This window comes from Mangifera indica, chromosome 2, assembly GCF_011075055.1.
Source record: "Mangifera indica cultivar Alphonso chromosome 2, CATAS_Mindica_2.1, whole genome shotgun sequence".
In the NCBI taxonomy this organism is placed as follows: domain Eukaryota; kingdom Viridiplantae; phylum Streptophyta; class Magnoliopsida; order Sapindales; family Anacardiaceae; genus Mangifera; species Mangifera indica.
The window spans coordinates 1,461,107-1,481,619 of NC_058138.1; the positions used below are offsets into that span (position 1 = coordinate 1,461,107).

The 20,513-nt window shown below is 30.6% G+C and overlaps 1 protein-coding gene across 3 annotated transcripts; it reads right to left on the bottom strand.

The window, feature by feature from the left end:
* Nucleotides 1–7,968: 7,968 nt before the first annotated feature.
* On the bottom strand, nt 7,969–10,870 carry LOC123199625 (IN2-2 protein-like). 3 transcript variants are annotated; one of them, XM_044614659.1, is made up of 6 exons: nt 10,438–10,870; nt 9,753–9,953; nt 9,321–9,493; nt 9,134–9,236; nt 8,104–8,481; nt 7,969–8,040 (listed from the first exon to the last, which is right to left on the bottom strand). In XM_044614659.1, the coding sequence occupies exons 1-5, from the start codon at nt 10,648–10,650 to the stop codon at nt 8,143–8,145; spliced, it is 1,029 nt and encodes a 342-aa protein (XP_044470594.1). In that variant the 5' UTR covers nt 10,651–10,870; the 3' UTR covers nt 7,969–8,040; nt 8,104–8,142. The 3 variants fall into 3 exon arrangements, with proteins under 3 accessions (XP_044470594.1, XP_044470591.1, XP_044470603.1); XM_044614656.1 differs by having other exon boundaries at nt 7,969–8,481; XM_044614668.1 differs by lacking the exons at nt 7,969–8,040; nt 8,104–8,481 and adding an exon at nt 8,845–9,001.
* Nucleotides 10,871–20,513: the final 9,643 nt, after the last annotated feature.

A 20,513-nucleotide genomic window follows, 5' to 3' on the forward strand; every position in this document is an offset into this window, starting at 1 on the left:
GTTTGTAACTGGTGCTAAGTAGTGGTTCTTTGCCTCCGAGTCTACACATGTTCTTCACTTTATTTATAGTTGCTGAGTGTGCACGAAGGATGATGATGACACGCTTAGGCAAGCTCTTACGGATCGTAGAGGGACTAAAATAAGAAAAAGAACGACTTTTGGGTTTCATATTTATTAAGAAAGTTTCTCGTGTTATTCTTAACTTTGGCGTGTTATTCGTGTTCTTTGTATGTTCTTCACTTTGTATAACACTTGGTAAAACCTAACCCACAAAAGTCATGGCCTGGGGTGGATCTTATCAAGTTGTTTAGATTAAATCCATGACTCGACTTGAATAATTTAAAATTGAAGCTTCAATTCAGAAACTTGATTTGAAATTAACTTGTTTGTTAGAAATTCCTTGATGTGGGCTAACATTAATTATGATTTTGGCTTAATAAAATCAGGTAATTAGATAGTCTAATGTCAGTTTAAAGATGAGCTTAAATGATCAATAAAAATAAGTTCAATGCACTTAAAGGTTATGATCTGGGTGGACAGTACAAGTGTGGGTCTTAAAGTTTATTGGACCTTGATAGAGGGTCAATTAACCTACTATAAATTGGCTAGGTCTCTGCTCCAAAACCTAATGTAGTATAACTTATTCGTTTAAAGCTGTCATTCAGAAATGTTTATAGAGTAGAAAACCAAGTCACATCAAGAGGTGATCTTGACAAATAATTTAAAGTGATTTCAATAGGTTTTTCAGTTTCAAATTGCATAAAGAACCATATATTTCTAAAACCCTAAAGTTTAATTCAGTATTTTATAATCTATATGTAGATCTTTGGATTATAATTGAATGATTTATTTTATTCTGTTTTATGAAATAAATCTTACATGTGATATCAGAGCAGTATGCATTAGGTTATAAAATCTGAATTTGGGAATTAAACTTTGAAATTATATTATGAAAACCCTAAACCCAGTGTTTTTTAAAAAAAAATTTATTATTGCCTTTAACAATTCTAATTATAAATTAGGGTTCTTAAATCGAAATTAGGGTTTTGGTTTAATTCCTAAATTAGGGTTTAAAATTTCAGAATTGGAACAAAATTTCAGAAACCAGGGTTTTGTTTTTAATTGAAAATTCAAATCTTAGAATTAAGAACAAAGTTTGAAATTAGGGTTCTGGAATTTCAATTCAAACATTGCAAAATTGGGGAATTTAGTGTTTAATTTGATGTTGAAACTTTTCAAATTGAACCATTAAGTTTTGAAATTAGATTTGAATAATCTCTAGTTTTGTTTTTGGGATGTTAAATTTTTTTTTTGGATTGTTCAATTTTTGATGCTGAAATTGTTTTCTGGTTAAAATTTTAAAAAATAATAATAAAAAAATAAAAAATAAAGAAAGAAGGGCCTAAACGCGTAGTGTGTGACTTCCAATTCTATTTGATTTGAGGCAAAATTAAAAGGTTTTGAGCGGCTGATGGCATGAGCTATGTGCTAACATCCTTCTCCGTCAATTAGAAAGTTTAGTCCATGACGAGATTATGTATATAAGAACCTTGACGACGAGACTTGCTATGATATTTTATCACAATTTTTTGTCAAATCCGACGACAGAATCGCTGAAGATACACTATCGTAAGCTAGTCGTTTATTACTCTCTCAGATGAAACCTCTACGATGAACGAAATCTGTGAATTCCGTGATCGGTGCTGCAAATATTAAGGTTAGAGTTTCTTCTAAAAAAAAAAAGTTCAGGTCAAAACCGGGTTGGGAAAACCTGAAACCCTAACCCACAAGCAAATGGATTAAGTTCAACCTAGTCAAAGTCAACTGGGTCATAGAGATTTGATCAACAGTTCACTTGGGCATAACTTGACCCATATACCTGACCCATTTTAGCTACCTGACCTGACTTAGAGTGTGAGTGCACGCGTGATAGATGAAGCATAGCTTGTGGAATGCGTGTGCATTAAGACTTGTTTGAGGTAGGCGTGTCATGAAGACCTTGAAGCGCGTGATGGTGCATGACTTGAAAGATGGTGCATGGGACTCTATTGCAGGCACGTGAGAGCGTGTGGCCGATTCTGATGGCGCGTGAGAGTGCGTGAATATCATTTGGGGCACGTGTCAGTGTGTGTAATTATTATTGATGTGTTTGACACGCGTGGAGGCATTCCTTTGGTGCATGCAGCGTGTGAAATGATTCGTTTGGCATATTGACAATCCCTAAAGGTACGTTCAAGCTTGTAGTTTGTGAAACTAACATTTAGGATCTTCTAAAAGCATGTCAATGCATATAAATGATTAATTATATTGAGTGGTTGCATGTAAATATGTGCAATTTATTCCTAATAAGTGTGTGCATGCATAAACAATCTATTCAACAAATTTTGTGTGTATCAAAGTCCATTTGAGATGAATTGAATTTTAAATTAACTATTGTGGCATAAAATACTCCCTTAAAGTAAAACTTATTGTTCAATGGGATAGATGCAATAATTTAAAGAAGATTGTCAGAGACATAATCAGAGACAATAAAGTATTATGTCTCATGAAATCTTATTTAGGGCAATAATATTTAGTATCATTGGAATATTTTGTGAGTTTTCATGATAGTAATTACTAAAGTAATATACTATTGAGACTTACAAAATTTTCCTTTCGGTAATGATACATTTTTTGGTTTTTAAAGCATAAGGTTAATTTTGGAAATGCGTTGGCCATGAAGAACTCAATACACCCAAAGGTGATTGCGCTTATTCAATTGACATGTGTTTTCCTATTAAACTGAAGAGGAACAATGGTCTAGAAAGTTTTGTCTGTCCAAAAGTGATATTTCTTTCGAAAACCATATGTTTTGAAAGTTTTCATATGGCTTTAATATTGTATTTGGGATCCTAATAGCATGTCGTTTTTCTGCCCAAAGGTGATTTAATGATGATGCACCAAGAATCCTTATGAGGTGTGGCTTCTACAGTTTTAAAACTACTTTAATTATTGCCCTATGTGAGTTTGTTGCAATATTTAATTAAGATTGTCAAAGGTAATTTAGTATTGTATCTCATGAAATCTTAATTTTGGCTATATTACTCTTAGTAGAAATTATTGTAAGTTGTCAGAATGTTTAATCGCCAAAATGATGCATTCTTTGAAGCTTGTAAAATTTCTATATTCGGTGAAAGAGACATTTTTCAATTGACACATATAATTTCCTACCCAAAGGTGGTTATTGTGTGTTAAAATTGATGGTCGCATAAGGTGTTTGTGGAACTGCATTGGTTGTGAAAAATTCAATTAATCCAAAAGTGGTTATGATTTTTCAATTGATATAAGTTTTTTCTATTGGTGTGAAAAGAAGCAGTAACCTAGGGGGTTTATCTGCCCAAATGTGATAAACTTTTCAAAAGTTATTTGTTCTTCTTATTTATACCCTTAAGCTCGAGGGTGCTAATTGCATGTCATATTCTCTGCCTAAAGGTGATTATATGATGATGCATCTAGAACACTCGTGGATAATAGCTTATGAGGTTTTCAAGCTATTTGTTGCCAATGATATTGCTTATTGCATCTCATCATTGATAGATTTCATTATTGTGAACAATAATAATAAAACCACAATTGAGATCCTAATTGACTCTAACTTTAAAGAGTTAGAGATAAAAGTTGATTTTGCACTGCTAATTAAGGATATATCTTTGGCCTATGAGTTAATAAACCATCTAAGCTCAAGATGAAACCTGATTGAATAAAAGGATTTCTATGTTGAGTGGGAGAAATCCATCAAGTTAAGGTTGCTTGTCATAAAAAAAAATCTTTTATTGATTGCCTCATTGGAGGTTTATCCTGAGAATTACTAAAATATCTCACAATATTAGAGATACTCATTTGATTAGTAAGACTCTGAAACAATATGATGGTCCCAAATGAGTCAAAGATTGATGGGTATATGTTAGTTTTCAAAAGACACCATAAGACTCACTTTTGACTTCAATCAAATTAAGATTAGTTATGGTTTAGAATCAGATATGAAATACTATTAATCTGATTCATAAATGTTCTTGAATAAGGAACGAATAGAGTGAAGGAACCTTAATGGTAGACTAGGTTGTTCAAGCGATCCTTAATTATAAAGGAAGAACAATAATAAGAAGTATTAGTTTTGATTGCCTAAATAAGGTTAAGGTTCTAAACGTGAAGTTGATCAATAGATAAAGGCTACGTAAGTGGAGGTCCACATTTAGGTTTGAAAATTCTATGGACATTAAGGTTAGAAATATGGTCATAATGGATATTTTATTAAAATTTTCAAGATCTTAGGACTCCAAAATGGTATTACTATAAAACTTAATTTTAGACTTAAAGTTACAATGAGAAATAAATGTGGGTAAGTGTTCATGGGGTAAAGTTGTCAAAATAACTTAGTATTTTTTTTAATGAAATTTTTTATATATATGTCAAAGTTATTACCCCAATTAAGGTACTAAAGTGATTAACGTCTAATTCTTGAAATGTTATAAGATTTGATAATGTCATAGCTAAAATCAATAGTAGGAGTCAATAAAGATTACAAAATCTAATGGAATCTGAGATCGCCTTAAATGACGTCTCCCTAAATAATTGATAGCTAATTTTATAATAGATAAGTCAAATACAGTTGGTGAAGGTATGAAAATTTTGATAGGATTGTCTATTATAAAAGGATGATTTGTTATCATCAAGAATTATTATACGTATCTCAGCAAAGGAGACCCTACGACATTAAAAGTTCATTTGGATTAGAGTTATAATAGGTGGATGTCAAAGTTGTCTTTCTGAATAAAAGCCTTAGTATATGAGTCTGTATGGTGCAATCAGGTCTATCAAAAGCATAAGGGATGAAACATTTGGTATGTGATCTTAAAAAGTCTATCTACGGTTAAATAAACATATTGACAATAGTATCTCAGATTTAATAAAGTGTAATTGCTTATAACTTCATATGAAACGAATTGGATCAATATAAGAATATGAAGATCAGTGGGAGCAAATTTATTTTATAGTATGGTTTAATATATTGATAGTGGCAATATGGATTTGTTCCATGAGATTAAGTCAATCTTATCCAAGATGTATAATGTGAAAGATCTTCAAAATGCATAATTTGTTCTTGGTATGAAGATCCGCTATGAAAGGACTCGTGAATTTAATGGTTTACCTAAAATGCTCAACATGAAAAATTGTAGGGCAAACAATATTCCTGTTGTGAAATGAGATAAGCTTGACATAAAAACATTGTATAAAAAATAAGGTAGAAAGAGAATCTATTTGAAATGTCCCTTATAATGATACTACTTGAAGCTTGATAAATATACAAGTAACTTTTGCATTTATGGTTCTCAATTTACACCTCTCAAATCCAAGGTTGATTATTGGGTTGTGGTTTAAGAGGTAATGAGATGCTTGCAAAAGATCAAATTTTGGTAGTTATAAAGATGATCTAAAGTCTATTTTAGAATATATTCTTATATTTGCTGAATGGGTCATATTGGGAAAAGTACTAAGTAGTCATTAGTTGTACATCAACTATAGACATTTAATTTGTAGCTTACCATGGGGTAGCTTCTGAAGTGTGTGGTTGCTGGATTACTTGGTTGAACTATTGGGGTAGAGTTTATCTATTATGATAGTAGTGCAATTAGGAAAAAGACCACAGGTAGATTGAGACATATAAAATAAAATATATTACAATCAGAAACCTCATAAAGAAAGGAGAAATTAGGCTAAAATATAAAATGCAAAGTTGATAAAAATTAAACCCCTAACCAAAGGAAGAAGACCTATAATCTATAAAGTCATATTGAAAATATGAGAATGTTTAAGGTCTTTTTATATCTAGGGGCAGTAGGAGTTTTATTATGAGTGTTTTTATTGATATGTTTTGTTATTTATTATTTATTTATTCATTAATCATGATCATATTGACATATTTATTTATCTATGAATGTATGCGCATATATACGGTTAAGGTACAATATGTGTCTCAAGATAAAGTTTCTCCTGAGTATGACAGCTGTATGTGTATGTTTCACGAATATCGAGCAAAGTTTAAACATGCAAACTTCGTTATAAGTAAAGAGATTTTTCTTGTTTTTTTTTTAACATAAGGTTAACAAAAAATCATAAAGAAAACTGACAGAGATATAACACATGTTTATGAGCACATTGTTGGGTGCTATTTCTGCCACACTCCTAGATTTAATCCGTGTTAATTTGATTATTAGTAATTGTGATCAAAGATAATCTTATGTTGATATAGGACATAGGTAGTATCTTGGTTCATTATTAATGCTCATATTAACTGGATTATTTATTAAAATGTAATTTATCTTTAGACTATTTTATTTTTTTTAAATAGTGCCCATTTAAAGTTTAAAATGTTAATTACCCGAGAGTCAAAATTGATTTCTTTTTCTTAAAATAAAATAAAATAATTAATGTTGCCCAAGTGAGAAAATATTAGAAATTTTTTGATGTGGACTAACATTAATTATGATTTTAGTTTAATAAAACCGGGTAATTAAATAGTCTAATACCAATTTAAAGATGGACGTAAACGATTAATAAAGATAAATCCAATACACTTAAAGGTTATGATTTAGGTGGACAGTACAAGTGTGAGCCTTAAAGTTTATTTGACTTTGATGAGGGGTCAATTAACTTACTATAAATTGGTTAGGTCCCTACTCCAAAACCTTATGTAGTATAGCTTACTCGTTTAAAGCTGTCATTCAGAGAGGTTTCTGGAGTAGAAGACTAAATCACATCAAGAGATGATCTTGATAAATAATTTCAAGTGATTTCAATATATTTTTCAGTTTCAAATTGCATAAAGAACTAAATATTTCTAAAATCCTAAAATTTAATTAAGTATTTTATAATCCATACGTAGATCTTGAAATTATACCAATTCAGATAAATGTTTCAATCTATATATATGAGGGCTTCACCATATTAAAAGGAATACGTGCGTGATGGTGATGGTCAAGCATCAAATGCATTTGGTCAACATTAAATTTGTCAAGAAAGGTGTCATCTATTACTGGGTCCCACAAGTTTGAAAAAACACATTATAATATATATATATATATATATATATATATATATATATATATATATATATATATATATATATATATATATATATATATATATATATATATATGTATTTATTTATTTATTTATTTATTTCTAATTCTGAACAAGTCTATTTTACCAGTAATGAATATGATTGGATAAACTAGCAGCATGGGTATTTAAATTTTGCAAGATGAATTGGTATAAATTTGACAACATGTTAAATTTTGGGAGGAAATAAGCCTTTTGATCTATTAATAATTGCGTATCTTTATTAGCCTATTAACGGATGGCGCACTTGATACGCAGGAAGGTTTTAGTTAATGAAATATCTTTTGGGATACCATCGGGAAGGTTAGTTAAATTTCTTTTGTGATAGGCTTTGATTTATACTTGATAAATTAATATTTAATTATATAATATTGATATATAAATTAGTATTTATTTTAAATATATTATTTAAGTAGTGATTATATAACTAAGATTGTGATTTCAATTAGGGGTGATCCAATTCAAATTAACTTAATTCAAATCTATCATTTGATTCAAATAAATCAATCTTAAGATATAATTCTAATTTAATTGTTCTAATCGAAATTGATTTGTGTGTTTATTCAGTGATATTATTTATTATGTCTATGACACTAATAATCCCTTTGATAATATTATTTATTCTATCGACAATTCATCAATTATATTAACTCGGATGAGTTTGAACTTTAGTTTGAACCAAACTTTATAGATTTAATTCAAACTCAAGCCCTCCAAACTTCCAATGTTACAAAGTTCAAAATAATTTAGGAGTAATTGACGTGCAAAAATATTTACTGTTAACCATTAAGAACTCAACCACAACATCAATGAGAGATCACCAAAACTATTATTATAACTTGCATTGATCTTCCTTTATTTAGTTTGAAACAATAGCATCACATTTTTCTTCCTTTTTTCATATCAATAGTAGTAATTTAACATACAAATACACTTCCTCACAACAAAATAAAAGTGCAGAAAGGACTGTGTAAGTCCATGACTCTAAGAAGCTTTCCATGAAGATAGCGGTGGGGTTTCAGAGTTGTGGTAAGTAGCACGGCTATGCATACTTCTATCACCCTTTACAGCATCCACCGAAGCAATGGATTCAAGTTCAACCTTTTCTTCTGGAGTAAGTTTCACAGACAACGCTTTAATATTCTGATTAAAGTTGTCCATTTTTGTGGTTCCAGGAATCGGACAAACATCATCTCCCTGGTGATGAACCCAGGCTAAAGCAAGCTGTGACGTTGTACATCCCTTCTTTTCTGCCATCTCATTAACACGCTCAAACAACTTCTTGTTGTGCTTAAGATTTTCAGGTTGCAACCTGGGTAAGTTCTGTAAAATTTGGGGTTATAAAAGTTTATCAATTAACTTTGCAAATAACTTAGATTTAACTTAAAATTATTTAAGGATTCAAGCATTAGATTGCACATAGTTAGTGGTGGATTCAAGTAGAACTGGTTATGACTTGAGTTTGAATTGAATTTATAATGTTTAGCTCAAACTTATGTACAATATTATTAAAGGGTTGTTGACAGAGTAAATAATATTATTACTAGGGTGAACAATGTTATTGGTGAGATATAATGTCACTTATAAGTAGTAGTAGGTTGTTATGGCTCACGAGCTGGTTAGACCCACAAATTTTGGGCACATGCCAAGGCTTGCGAATGAAGCAAGCCATGTTGAGGCCTTATGGAAGGACCCAAAAAATAAATTAAAATTAAAAAAATATATATTTTAGGTGGGTTGACCCACCCCACAGAGACACGACCTACATGTTGTTTGTTATGCCCCAAGCCTTGGCACAACATAGATAGGTTTGGCACGACCTGTTGCTGCCTCAAGCTATCACCTAATAGACATAAGAATCAAACTGTTGAAATGAAACTCCGACTGAAGATCTACTCGTTCAAGCTGATATATATTTCCACTAGTGACATATAGTGCATTCCAGATACTAAGAGTTGAATTGATGGTTACAAACCTGTCTAACGTCATCCTTTGACATGTTTTCAAGCAACTTAGGCCCTGATGAAAGGAATCCTTGTCCTAAAGGACTGTATGCAACAATGCCAATGCCAAGTTCCCTGAGAAATAAGAATCCATCAGGTTAATTTATATTGGATTGCAAGCAATTCATTAGCCTCATTAATGTAAGAATATTGTCTTACCTGCAAGTGGGAATTATCTCTTTCTCTGCATCTCGTGACCATAAGGACCATTCTAGCTGCACAGCTGTTATAGGATGAACAGTATGAGCTCTTCTAATTGTTGAAGCACATGCCTCAGAGAGGCCTATGTACTTTACCTTTCCCTCCTCAACTAGCTTTTTAAGTTCCCCCATCTTTCAAAGCACACAGGAAAAGATCCAAGAATCATATGTTGGGTATGCCTTAAATTAATTGTCATGATATGTTTTGAGTTATAAAACCTTTAAACAAATTGTAATGTATAATGTGTCTAAAACAAATAATAATTTGCAGTGGGCTGCGGTATTAGCTACACAATATTTTAGCAATACCATATCCGAATGTTTGTGTAAACATGATAGATAATACTAATCAACAAGCAGAGTAATTAAGAATTAATTAGAAGGGGCAAACCGTGACTTCAATGGGGACTCGAGTGTCAATCCGATGTATGTAATAAAGATCAATACAATCAACACCTAGCCTATGCAAGCTCCCCTCACAGGCAGCCCTCACGTAAGCCTGATCGCCCCGAATTTCTGGCTTGCCATCCTGAAAGCAGGCGCCAAATTTGGTGGCCAATTCAACTCTGTCCCTCATCCCCCCCTTCAAAGCCTGCCCAAATTCACATCAAAGGGCAAACCAATTAAGTTTTAAATTCTATACAAGGCCACAGTGAAAACATAAACCAAATTAAGATTTCACTAACTTTCACAAAATTGTAATATATAAGACGTAAAAATTCATAAAAACTATACACTATTCTTTTCTGTACTATAGAGATTTTTTGTATAAATGGGCATCCCGAATCACTTGAGTTTCTAGAGTGCCCAGATGCAAGTGTGTCCAAAGACAAAGAACCTGATCTAAATTAGGAATTCATATTCATCGTCAAAATCACCATACCATATTCTTTTTTGTATTTCATTTTCAAATTAGATGGATTTATGGATAAATATGGGATTAGACCAAAATAAAAACATAAACTTCATAAATTCTCTTTGCATTATCCATACCCAGTTGGTGTATGATCAAGTCAAGCCTGAAGAAACTCAGCAAAACGCGCAAGAAAGTGAAGAAAGAGAGAGAAAAATTGAACCTTTCCCAGAAGACTTTCGTTGGTGTGAGGACCATATACATCAGAAGTGTCAAGAAAAGTGATGCCACTGTTGATGGCATGGTGAATCAAAGCGATCATTTCAGGCTCAGGTTTTAGAGGGCCGTAGAAGGCTGACATCCCCATGCAACCTAAGCCTTGAGCAGAAACTTCCAAGCCTTGTGAACCAAGCTTGATTCTCTTCACTGTGGCCATTGATTTCTGTGAGTTTCTGGGTTGAATTTTGATGCTAAAGTATAAATGAGTTGGGAATTTTATTGGATGAAGCGGAGCTCTGCCGTGTGGATCGCTTAGCCTTTCGAATGGCTGGCTCTATTTTAGTGCTTGACTGCGTTGGGAGGGTGACGATATGCTTAGATAAGCTCTTAGATAAGCCTAGATATTTGAATGGCTGAACCTGTCTAAAGTGACATTATGCTTAGATAAGCTGTTACCGATAACGTGGTGACTAAAGTGAGATAAAAAAACTTAAGTTTGTTGAAATTGATTACCTAACCACTTACTAAATACTAACCAACAACCCAAAAAAAGAAAAAAAAAAAGCAAAAACAATTTAGGATTCTTGTGAAATTATGTTGTATAGTGGTGATCCGAATTCTGAGAAAGGTTATATGAATTTATGAGGTGTAAATTCCAAAAGTGAATTTTCGAGAGTAAAAGGAATAAGATATTTGAGTAAATGAAACAGTTAGACCCTACTTATTGGTTAGTCCAGTAGAATAGTGTGACTTGTGAACTCAAGTGACCTATCATAGTGTGAGTATGACTTATGATGAACATGTGACCAATAAATACACATGATAAATATTCTATTAACTAGGGTTTGTATGTAAAAGTTATGTTAAAATGAATGTAAAATGGGTGAGCGTGTGTCACAAAATTAGAGTGATCTAAACTTAAGAGCTCTGACAGATAAAATAAAAAAAATGTCTTTTTCATCTGGTAATCTTCTTCATTTATAATAAATTTTTTGCCAAAAGACTTATTCCCATCCAAGATTTAGCCCTTTCCCAAATATCCACTTGTCAGGTTTCAAAAAGTTGAGCACCCACCTACAAACCAACTTTTGTTAGAAATTTTAGTTATGATGAAAGGTAAAACCATTATTTTACCATTCATATTAAAATATATAATTTTATCTCGTTCTCCCTTTACCCCAGATTTTGAAAACTGATATTTTACCTCAACCTTAACCTTAAAAAGTGACTCACCCCCCCCCCCCCCGCCCAAAGAAAAAAGAATCCATAAGGGTTTCTTCCGTTTTTGACAATATCTCCACCTTTTTCAAAGCTCCGATCGTCTCTTTCCTTGGTAGACCACCGTTGTCGTTGCCACAGAGAGAAGACAAACCTTACGATTTTTTTGGGGGAAGGGAGAGTTACTTTTTAAAATTGAGGTTAAAGTAAAATGTCAATTTTTAAAACCTAGAGAAAAATAAGATAAAAGTATATATGTTTTAATATGGATGGTAAAATGATAGTTTTACCCTTCATCATAATAGAAAATTATAATAAAAATTGACTCATGCGTAGATGTTTAGGATTTTAAAACCCCACGGATAGATTTTTGATGATGGGCAAAACTTTGGGAGGGAAAAAGTCTTTTGGCCTAAATTTTTCTCCGTCTTACGCATATGGATTTTTTGTGCTAGGTTTTCTACATAGTATGTCTAGTATTTGTGCTTTTTTGTTGTTTGTTCATATGGGCTTCAAAACAAATTATGCCTACTAGTATTTAACGTAAAAGACCTGTCATTCAGCCTGAGTGATTTTATCTTTTGTATAATCGATTATTTATAGTAGGATAGATTGTTTTACTATTATAATTTTATTTTCTTTCTATTTTTTATTTATTTGATTTTCTTGTTTGTTTGGGATTATTATATTAAAAGCTTGTCATATTTCGAGTTATTCAAACTTTTAATTAATAAAATTTCTCAAATTTTCTTTCGGAAAGTTCTTGTTCAGGTTTTAGTGTTTTTATTGAGAATTCAAAAGGCCTCTAATAGATTTGGTTTCCTTACGAAGTTTAAATTTGTATTTCTTACCTCAATCTAGTTTAAACATTATTTCAAATAATTATTATAACAATATCATTTTATATATTATCAATTAAAACAATATAAAAAATCATATATCGATCAAATAATAAAATATGATATTTGAATTATGAACTAAAACTAATTTAAACTAACTCATTTTTATTTTAATTTGAATATTTTTCATTCGACTCCTAATTTACTTGAAAATCGATGAGATAAATTTAAATTTAAAAAAAAAACATGCGAACATAAAGTGTGATTTCCAACTATAAAGTGAGTTATGATAAGATTAGAGTCTTTAAACGGGAGAAAGATTAAGAGGGCGTTTGGTTTGGGTAATATTTTATTACCAAAATAGAAAGATTATCTTGAAGATAGATTACTTAGAAGATTACTGGGTATAACTGATTACCATGTTTGATAAAATTTGATAGGTATAAATAATTATTGTGTTTAATTAAAGGTAATAAAAGAATATTAGTAAATTATTTTACTTAAATGCCTTTGAATATAATATTTTTAAATATTTTTTATATTATTTGTTATATTAATTAAAAATAAATTTATTTTTGTTTCAAAAAATTAATAAATAATAATATAATTATAATAAAATCAAGATTACGTTGATAATCTTTAAATACCTAAGGTAAAGGTGGTAATTAGATTACCACCTATATTACCTCTCACGTCAGCATTGGTAATAGAAGATTACTGTAATATTTTATTACTGATAAACCAAACAAGGGAATAAAAGATAGATTACCAAAATAATCTTCAAAAACTAAAGTCAAACAACCCCTAAGATATGAGTTTTTGTCCTTGTGGTTTCAAATTATTATATTTTAGCCCAACTGTTTCAAATATTATAATTTTGTGCCTTATTTTTTTTGAAATTATTATTATTTTATTCTTATGCTTTTTGACAATCATTTTTATGCCAATTGCAATCGATTGTAAGTAAATAATGTTACGTGGAAAATTCCTTTACAAAACTGAGACAAAAGAAGATTATCCGCCAGACATCATCAAGTCAACAATAATTAAGCAGGTCATTTATTGTAGATCATCTCGAAGTCACATCTAAGAAGCCCATCATGTAGAGAAACACTGGCGAAAGCATGACTTAATAGTTCAATATGTGAAGATACTTTCTTGGCCCAAAGAATTATTCCCACCCAAGGTGCATTAAAATGATAAAGTTGAATTTGCCAAGTTTAAAAAAACTCAAATATCAATTTTTATATTAAAATTTACTGTTAACGTTCAAAGTAAAGACATCATTAAGCTGAAAAATTTAAATAAACTAAATAATTATCATATTTTTTTTTTTAGTTTAAAAATTTTATAATTTTTTTCATTTAAAATTTAAAAATTGATAATTTTTCTTTTAGAGTTTTGAAACAGTTATTGGAGATGGCAATTGTCACCGTTGCCATCTCCAATTGCATTTTCTCTCCCTCCATCATCAACTATCTATGTCTCTCAGACAAAAACAATTCATTTTTTTGTCTAAGGCAAAAATGATTTGAGAGGGAGAGAGAGAGAGACTGATATGTTTGTTGGAGAAGAAAGGAGAAAGACCAAGGACAAAGATGATGAAATTTGTTATCTCTAGTAACAGTTTCGAAACCCTTGGGAGAAATGATCATTTTTCAAACCCTGAATGGGAGAAAAATTGTTGTGATAAGTTTTTAGTTTCTTTAATATTTTTAGCAAAATAATATTTTTACCTTTAACTCAACCAATAAATTTTAACAAAAGAATGAATATTTAAATTTTTTATACTTAATAGGTTTATCATTTCAAAAACCTTGGGTGAGAACAAGTCTTTTTGCCATACTTTCCTTTTACGTCTCATAGCTATATAGGAAAATGATCACTTTTATCAGTTGAGATTATCTCATTAATATAATTATTTTACTTTATTAAAGAGTTATAATGAGAATAAATCTCTACAAACTGTTTGTATCTCAATTGTATATAGAGTTGAAACTTTACCATTTAATCTTACAAATATAAAAGATTCAATAGAGATAGAAGACCCTAAACAGTCTTCAGTTATTAGACACACATTCTATTGTACTACATCACTCTACTAGAGACTAGTGTACATTCTCTTGCACCATGTTACTAAAATCTCAATAATAAGTTGTAAATAACATAACCGTTGATATAAAATTCAGAACAATAAATCAAACAAAATTTAAAGCAACATCGTTTTATCAATTAGTCATAAATTTAAAACATAAATTTAAACTACAAATCTAAGTTATGAACTCGAATCAAATTTAAACTAAATTAAATTTGTTTGAATTGAATTCAAATTATGTTTAATTCTGGAACTGGGACCTTGGGGCTAGGGGTACTTGATATGGATTTAGTTTAATACCAAGTTCAAACCAAGTTTAATTCTCGATTTTACAAATCAAACCAAATTTGAGTTAAAATTCTAACTCATTATCTTAAGCTAACCATTATTCGAACTTGATTTGGATCAAATTCACCCCAATATATAATTAAGTTAACCCTTTGTCTAAATGAGAATGATCTAAGGGACTAGACTTTCACTCTTTATCACAAACCATCAGTGATGCGATCTTAACAGAGTGTTACTACTTTGATAACATCAGGTGGCCTTCTGCCCGGATAGGATCACATTTTTGCTTTCAGACAATTAAGTATAGCGTGTTCTATCATAGTAATTAGTTGAAAATTGAAATAAAAGATTCCACGAAATGAGTCAAGCATCAAAACACTGATATTATAATGACCATAAATGGAAGTAATACATTGGAAATATCGTCACCTATTCAAAGTTTTCATAACAAGATTGGTATAAAAATCGTTATAGGTATTAGTTTCGATCAGACCGGTTGGAGCAACTGATTCAACTATAATTATAGTTTTGACTTAACAAGCACCAAAAGCCATAAAATAAATTGACAAGCGTCAAAAGCCAAAACCTATTAAGTTAAAATTTAAAATATCATTGACTTACTGTACACCATTTGACCAAAAATTATCAAAAAAAAAAATTTTTAAAAACTGTACCAGGATAAGTATGCTTTGACGTTTGAATAAAGTTTGAACTGCAAACAAACTTAACAATTTAAACAAAAAGTTTGTAACGCCTTACCAACGATCAGTTTGCCGTCGTTGCCATTAATGTGTAATTGTCGGTCATAACAGTAATGGGAATTCGTCTTTGTCAGCCACCATCTGAGCCTGAAAAGTCATCCATAATCAATCAGTAATTAATAACTACAAAGTTTAATTAATGAATTTAATAACGTAATATTGAGCTGAAACTTGTATACTTATATTAGGACAAAGCTACTAAAGTTCAAGTTTTGACTAACAGAATGCAAGGAGCATAAAATAGTCGCAACCGCAACTCCAGCACATTGAAGAATGCCATTGGTCCCCTTTCAACATTCTCACAATCAAGAATGAATCTGTAACTTAAAACACAACACATTATTCGGAGTAATAGAGAAACAGGTAATGAATGTGATGATTAAATTCAAAGGAAATGATCAGTGAACAAATAATTATTGAATGAAGTCTATCACTTTGCTACAACCAAACTGACTAAGAATCTACAGTCCTCTATATACTTTCAAAAAAATGGAGCACAGGTTTCCCATTGATCAAGACATAAAATGCTACTTGTATTAAATTATTCTTAGAAGTCAGATATGTACAAAAGATGATTAGGTATCAACCACTCTAGGTAGAAAATCCAACCAAAAATGCAAAACCTTGAGAGCAACAAACCAACTACTTTCCTCCTAAAAATAATTAATAATCAAACACAAATAAATAATAATAAAGATTAAGTAAACTTTATACAAAAGTAATAAAACAAAGAAATGTGTATTCGGACAATTTTAAAAAACGACAACTCTCTCTATATAAATATTAAGAATCAAATAAATAAGTGAAAATTAGCCAATCTACCTGATTTTGCAGGGATATTAATTAAAATAGGTAATCGTATTTTCGCTTAAACCTTTTTCGGTAATAATTTTTACATTTTACTTTTTTAAGCAAACCGCTGTTTTCATTCCAAAAATACCCTTCTTTTAATTTCTCACTTTACCGTAGCATTTCCCCGATTATTTGCTTTTCTTTCACGAAAAACATTAAGATTAAACTACCGTAATATTTATAAATTAAAAAACAGATTAATATTTTATAAAATAATTTATTTTTATATATAAAAAATATTACGTTTTTCTCTAAATTATCTATAATGAATAAAATTTATAAATTAAAAAATAGATTAATATTTTATAAAATAATTGATTGTTATATATCAAAAATGTTAATTTTTTTTTAAATTATCTGTAATGAATAAAATTTATAAATTGAAAAATATATTAATTTTTATAAAATAATTGATTCTTTTATATAGAAAACAATGCATATATCGAAAATGGTATGTTTTCCTTGAAACGGTGCGTTTTCTTATGGAAAATGTGTGGGTGCGGGAATTTCAGAAAGGGTGCGTGGACGGTGCGGCAGCAGCATATGAAAGGGTGCGATAATTGCGAAAAGGGTGAGACAGTTTTTGAAAGGGTGCGAGAATTGTTGAAAGGGTGCGGCAGTTTCTGAAAGGATGTGACAATTGCGAAAAGGGTGCGGCAGTTTCTGAAAGGGTACGGGAATTACTGAAAGGGTGCGCCAACCGTGAAAGGTATGTGGAAATTGTGGAAAGGGTGCGACAGCTTCTGAAAGGGTGCGGCAAGCACGGCGGGTGCATGAAAGGGTGCGGCAATTTCTGAAAGGATGCGACAATTTCTGAAAGAGTGCGACATTTTCTGAAAGGGTGTGACATTTTCTGAAAGGGTGCGTGGAACTGTGCGACAACTCACTACGTGGAATATATATTAATATATTATATATTAATACATATTATATTATATAATATAATATAAATATAATATAATATAATATAATATATTATATATTAATATATTATATTATATATTATATTAATATATAATATTATATATTATATTAATATATAATATTTATATAATATAACAAACGGTGCAGATGCGGGTGCGGGAATTTGGTAAAGGGTGCGGGACTTTGGTAAGGGGTGCGTGTGCGTGCGAGCTAGCGCGCGTGCTCTGGCGCTGCGTGCATGCGGGCGCTGCTTGCTAGCGCGTGCGCGTGCTAGCGCCCCCGCACCCCGTTCCCGCACCCGCACGCAGAATATGATGTAAGTATCATGGTCTGGGGTTCTGTTTATTTAATCCTAGTATATATGCTATGATGGAACATATCTAGTGAAAATTTCAAATCATATTTTTCCCTGGTAGCAATGTAATCAATGTTGTTCATGATTTAAGAGCCTCCAGTTTTCGGAAAGAGGACTATATTCATTGCTCGACCATCTGGGTAAGGACTTGAGTATACATTCTACTTGGTGATATTGTATTTGGAATACTCGGAAATTTTAAAGGGTACTAGTAAATTTTTTAAAGTTTTCTCACTGAAGATTTGTAGAGCTCTTATGAGAGAAGGGGCAGCACTTCATCCAAGCTTTCCTAGAATGCTATTTAAACTGTTTAGAATTGCTTATTGAGTCGATTGTCTGAGGTTATATTGTTGTGGCTTTGTCATCTTTGAGAAAACATGAAAGTCTGAAAGTCCAAAGATGTTATCATTTTGTACAGCCTTTGCTACATGCATGCCTAAACATGCACTTAAACCTGCACTTAGCCTCCCACCTGCCTCTTTTTGTACAGCTTTCATAATTTATAAAGGGGTGCGGGGTTATAAAAAGGGGTGCAGGAGAAATTTCTCCTCCCGCACCCCTTTATAATATACATTAATTATTATATATTATAAATATAATATATTTATATTATAAATATATTATATTAATATATATTATATTATATTATATTATATATTATTATAAATATATTATATTAATATAATAAAAATATAATATAATATAATATATATTATAATTGTCCTGTACCCTTTTTATAATTTTCCAGCACCCCTTTTGTTTTTCCCGCACTCGTTTATATTTTCACGCACCTCTTCATACTTTCACGCACCTTTTCACATTTTCACGCACCCGTTTTGTATTTTCACGGACCCCTTCACAATTTCACCCACCTGTTTGTATTTTTACGCACCCGTTTTGTATTTTCACACACCCATTTGTATTTCCACGCACCCCTTCACAATTTCACGTACCCGTTTGTATTTTTACGCACTCATTTTGTATTTTCACTCACTCCACATTGTCACGCACCCGTTTGTATTTTTACACACCCGTTTTGTGTTTATTATTTTCATGCACCCCTTTTATAATTCATGCACCTTTCAGAAAATTGTCGCACCCTCCACACACCCTTTCAACAATTGCCACACCCTTTCAGAAATTGTCGCACCATTTCAGAAATTGCTGCACCCTCCACGCACCCTTTCGGCAATTGTCGCACCCTTTCAGAAATTGCCGCACCCTCCACATTTTCACGAACCCATTTGTATTTCCATACACTCGTTTGTATTTTCATTCCCTTCCCGCACCCCTCTTGAGAAAACGCAACGTTTTGAGAAAAACATACCGTTATCAATATATCCATTATTTTCCATATATATCAATCAATTTTAAATTTAATTATTTTGTAAATTTATAGATTTTATAAAATTTGTAGATTTTATTCATAAATTTTATTCAATCTATAAATTTTCAATATGTTTTTCAATTTTATTCATAGATTAACATTTTCAATCTGTAGTATATATATTTTTCAATCTATAGATTTTATTCATTATAGATAAATTAATCTTAATGGGTATAGTTAAGGTTGAGAAAGGTAGGCAATTAATCGACGTGAAAGGTAGATTTTATAAAATAAATTCCACGTGAAAGGTAGGTAATTAATCGACGAAATGCTACGGTAAGATTGAAAAATTAAACGAGGGGTGTTTTTGGAATGAAAAAAACAATTTGCTTAAAAAGGTAAAACATCAAATTTGTTGCCGAAAAAGGTTTAGACGGGAAAACGGCTGCCTATTTTAATTAATATCCCGATTTTGCAAGTCAAGTTATAATATAATAATCCTTACCCATCTTTCATGACTAAGCTTTTTAAATATATATAGATTAATAATAATTATTGTTGCCTCTGACAAAGACTGATCAAGGTGAAATTATTGCACCTTTGTAGGAGGAAATCTTCTTTTTTAAGCTGAATTTCAATCAGTTGATTATGAAATTTGAGAATTTACTGGGATAAAAAACCTATTAGAAGAATTAAAGGTTCCTAATCTATCATCAATCAAAGTCTACTGTAATAATAAGGTTGTAATTGCAATTACTACCAACATGATTCTTTATGAGAGAACAAAACACATTGAAATTGACCAAATTTTGTTTAAAAAAGATTGATGGTGAGGTGATTTGTGTGCCATATATGCAAACTATTAATCAAGTTGTCAATGTTCTAACGAAAGGATAGCACAAGAAACAATTTTACAACCTAGGTAGGGTGAAGACAACATTTGCTTTTAATTTAAATAGATAGCAATAATGGTATAACTCTAAGAGACGTTTGGTTTGTATAATATTTTATTACTAAAGTTGTAAAATTACATTGAAAATAGATTACTTTATGATTATTAAGTATAAATTATTACTATGTTTAATAAATTTTGACAAAAATAGATAAGTATAAATAATTATTGTGTTTGATTAGAGTTAATAAAATAATATTAATATATTATTTTACTTAAATACCTTTGGGTATAATTATTCTAAAATATTTTTTATATTATTTGTTATATTAATTGAAAATGAAATTATTTTTGCTCTTAAAAAATTAATAAATAAGTTTTTAGTTATAATAAAATCAAAATTACCTAGTAATCAGATTGTCTCTTATATTATCTATTACATCACTGTTGGTAATATAAAATTAATGAAATATTCTATTATTAATAAACTAAACAAAATAATATAAGTAATAAAAGATAAATTTCTTTA

Coding starts and splice junctions, on each gene's coding strand:
- LOC123199625 (XM_044614659.1), bottom strand. CDS start 10,650: ATGGCCACAGTGAAGAGAATCAAGCTTGGTTCACAAGGCTTGGAAGTT. Junction 9,237..9,320: donor GAGATAATTCCCACTTGCAG/GTAAGACAATAT, acceptor CTTATTTCTCAG/GGAACTTGGCATTGGCATTG. Junction 8,482..9,133: donor CAAAGGATGACGTTAGACAG/GTTTGTAACCAT, acceptor CAAATTTTACAG/AACTTACCCAGGTTGCAACC.